This window comes from Cariama cristata, unplaced genomic scaffold (assembly GCF_000690535.1).
Source record: "Cariama cristata isolate BGI_N322 unplaced genomic scaffold, ASM69053v1 scaffold41980, whole genome shotgun sequence".
NCBI classification, from domain to species: domain Eukaryota; kingdom Metazoa; phylum Chordata; class Aves; order Cariamiformes; family Cariamidae; genus Cariama; species Cariama cristata.
The window spans coordinates 14,550-16,650 of NW_009597104.1; the positions used below are offsets into that span (position 1 = coordinate 14,550).

Consider the following 2,101-nt stretch of genomic DNA (forward strand, 5'->3'; position numbering starts at 1 on the left):
CCGGCATCGGTGCAGGCAGGGGATGGTGTGTGGCTTGCCCGGAGCACAGGGATGGGATGTCTGAGGAAGAGGAGGGCTGCAGTGTCCTGCTGTCCATGCCGGTGCCAGCGGGGCAGCTTAAATGTTCATTTGGATGTAAAGGTGTTGCTGTATTAATGGCAGCGAGCACCAGATAACGCCGGGAGGTGGCAGTTATATTGCTATGTGTCTGCTGGTGCATTTGGGGTGCTTATTGTGAGCTGGGGTAGGAACTGCCCTGCACAGAGCTCCCCAAAATGCCTGCCCTAGCAGAGCTGCATGCATGTGTGGGGATGTGTGTGACCAGAGCTGGCTGAACATTCTCACTGCCAGGCTGCGAGGTGGGGACAGCAGTGCGAAGGTGCGGGCAGGGACCGAGGGTCCCTGGGAGGCCACGCTGGGGACCGGGATCTTCCTGGGTGGGGGGTGAGGCAGAGACCTGATTGCTCTCTTGCAGATGGAGGGCTTTGAGGAGCTGGAGAGCAGCCTCCTGACGCAGCCTTGGGCTTCTGTTTGCTTTGGCGAGATGGCTTTTCTTGCCAAAGCGTGCTTCAGGGATACTGGCTACATCCTGCTGATCTCTGACCTCAGCAGTGTCTGGTACGAGAGTGCAGATGCCGAGGCCGTAGGACGAAGGTCCAAGGTGAGTGTCTGGAAAGTCCAGGGACCTCCTTTTCTCCTCACAGCAGCTGATGTCTGAGCATAAACTGCTTGGTGACACAATGGCTGTTGGCTTTGTCCGGGCTTGGGTGCAAACACCCGGCCTGGGAAATCCCCGGCTGGCTCTGCCCAAGCACTGTCACCCCAGTTGGCCGAGCACCCTCCTCCTAGGAAAGAGGGCCAGGCTATCCAGCATGCCCAGGGCAGCCAGGTGTTCACCAGGGCTGCGTGCTGAGGCTGGCACACTCATTTCACTTGTGGGCTGGATGGGCAGCTGACTTCCCCAGACCACTGTACTAAGGAGGAGCTTGAAAGAAGGCTGCCTTCCCACCAGTGACGGAGAGACTCCTGTTTGCATTCGTAGCCAGGCACAGGTTCCCTTGGGGTGTCCTGTCAGCACGGCCCCCAAAACACATGGGGGCGTGCCTCATCCCTTCACCCTAGTCTGTGTGCCCAGGCCCCTACATGCCACCCCTGTCTGCCACGTCCCTCTGTCACAAAGTGGCTGTGCTGAGCAGCTGGTGGCAGGAGGGATAGGCGTGTGGTGGTAGCACTAGTAGGTTAGCTGAGCTGTGACAGCTGTCGGCCAGCCTGTGACACTCGTGGTGGCACACAGGGCAGATGTGCTAGTGGAGACCATTGCACCCTGCCCACCACCCAGACCCTCCTGGGCTGGTGGGGCAGGGGAGCCTTCCCAGCTCGGTTGGCCTGGGATGCTGAGGAATGTCCTGTCGTAGGGCTGGAAGCCCAGGGGTGGCTTTTTGCAGTGCTGGGACGCACAGAAGCAGTTTGTCTCCTTCTGTGCTGGAGTTTCTGCTGCTTTTTTCCCAGTTCTGAGCTCCCCGGGGCTTTGCTGTACCCCTAACCTTGCCTTTCCCCAGGAGTTGAACAAGCGGCTGACGGTCCACGTGTCCTCCTTCCTGCACCGCTTGCGCAACCTGATGTGCCCCTTGCTGGCAGGGCAGCCAAACGATGCCACCTCCTTCTCCTGCCACTGCACTGCCGACGGCCTCAGCCTGCATGTGAAGAGCGAGTTCTCGGGGCTGCCCTTCTACTGGGACTTCCACTGCTGCCCCGCTCCCGTGGAGATGGTGAGGAACGCTGTGAACAGTTTGGGGAGGGAGGTGGCCTAAATAAAAGATTGTCTCCTAAGGCTTGGAGGCTTTTGGGTAGTCTCGGGCCGTGATAGTGGCTGTAGGGTGCCTGGCTCTGCCTCCTGCCCCTCCTGAGGTTCAATGCCCCCATTTCTTCCCATTGAGGCTTTGGCACCTTGGTTGGTTCCTGGCAGCGAGGCAGGGACGGCCCAGCACATGCTGCTACCAGGGCAGCAGGGAGATGTCTGGTTTGGGATGTTGCCCTGCCAGCGCCCCGCATAGCACAGGGATGCTCTTCTCCTTCTATGTACCCCGTGAAGCGGGGTACG

At 59.7% G+C, this 2,101-nt stretch overlaps 1 protein-coding gene across 1 annotated transcript; it reads left to right on the forward strand.

Annotated features, from left to right (window-relative positions):
- Positions 1-475: 475 nt before the first annotated feature.
- Positions 476-1,811, forward strand: NHEJ1 (nonhomologous end-joining factor 1). Its single transcript, XM_009708674.1, has 2 exons — positions 476-661; positions 1,560-1,811. The coding sequence occupies exons 1-2, from the start codon at positions 476-478 to the stop codon at positions 1,809-1,811; spliced, it is 438 nt and encodes a 145-aa protein (XP_009706976.1).
- Positions 1,812-2,101: the final 290 nt, after the last annotated feature.

Excerpts from the sequence above, each read along its gene's own strand:
- NHEJ1 (XM_009708674.1), top strand. The coding sequence starts at position 476 with ATGGAGGGCTTTGAGGAGCTGGAGAGCAGCCTCCTGACGCAGCCTTGG. Across the intron at positions 662-1,559 it reads CCGTAGGACGAAGGTCCAAG|GAGTTGAACAAGCGGCTGAC; the intron begins GTGAGTGTCTGG and ends GCCTTTCCCCAG.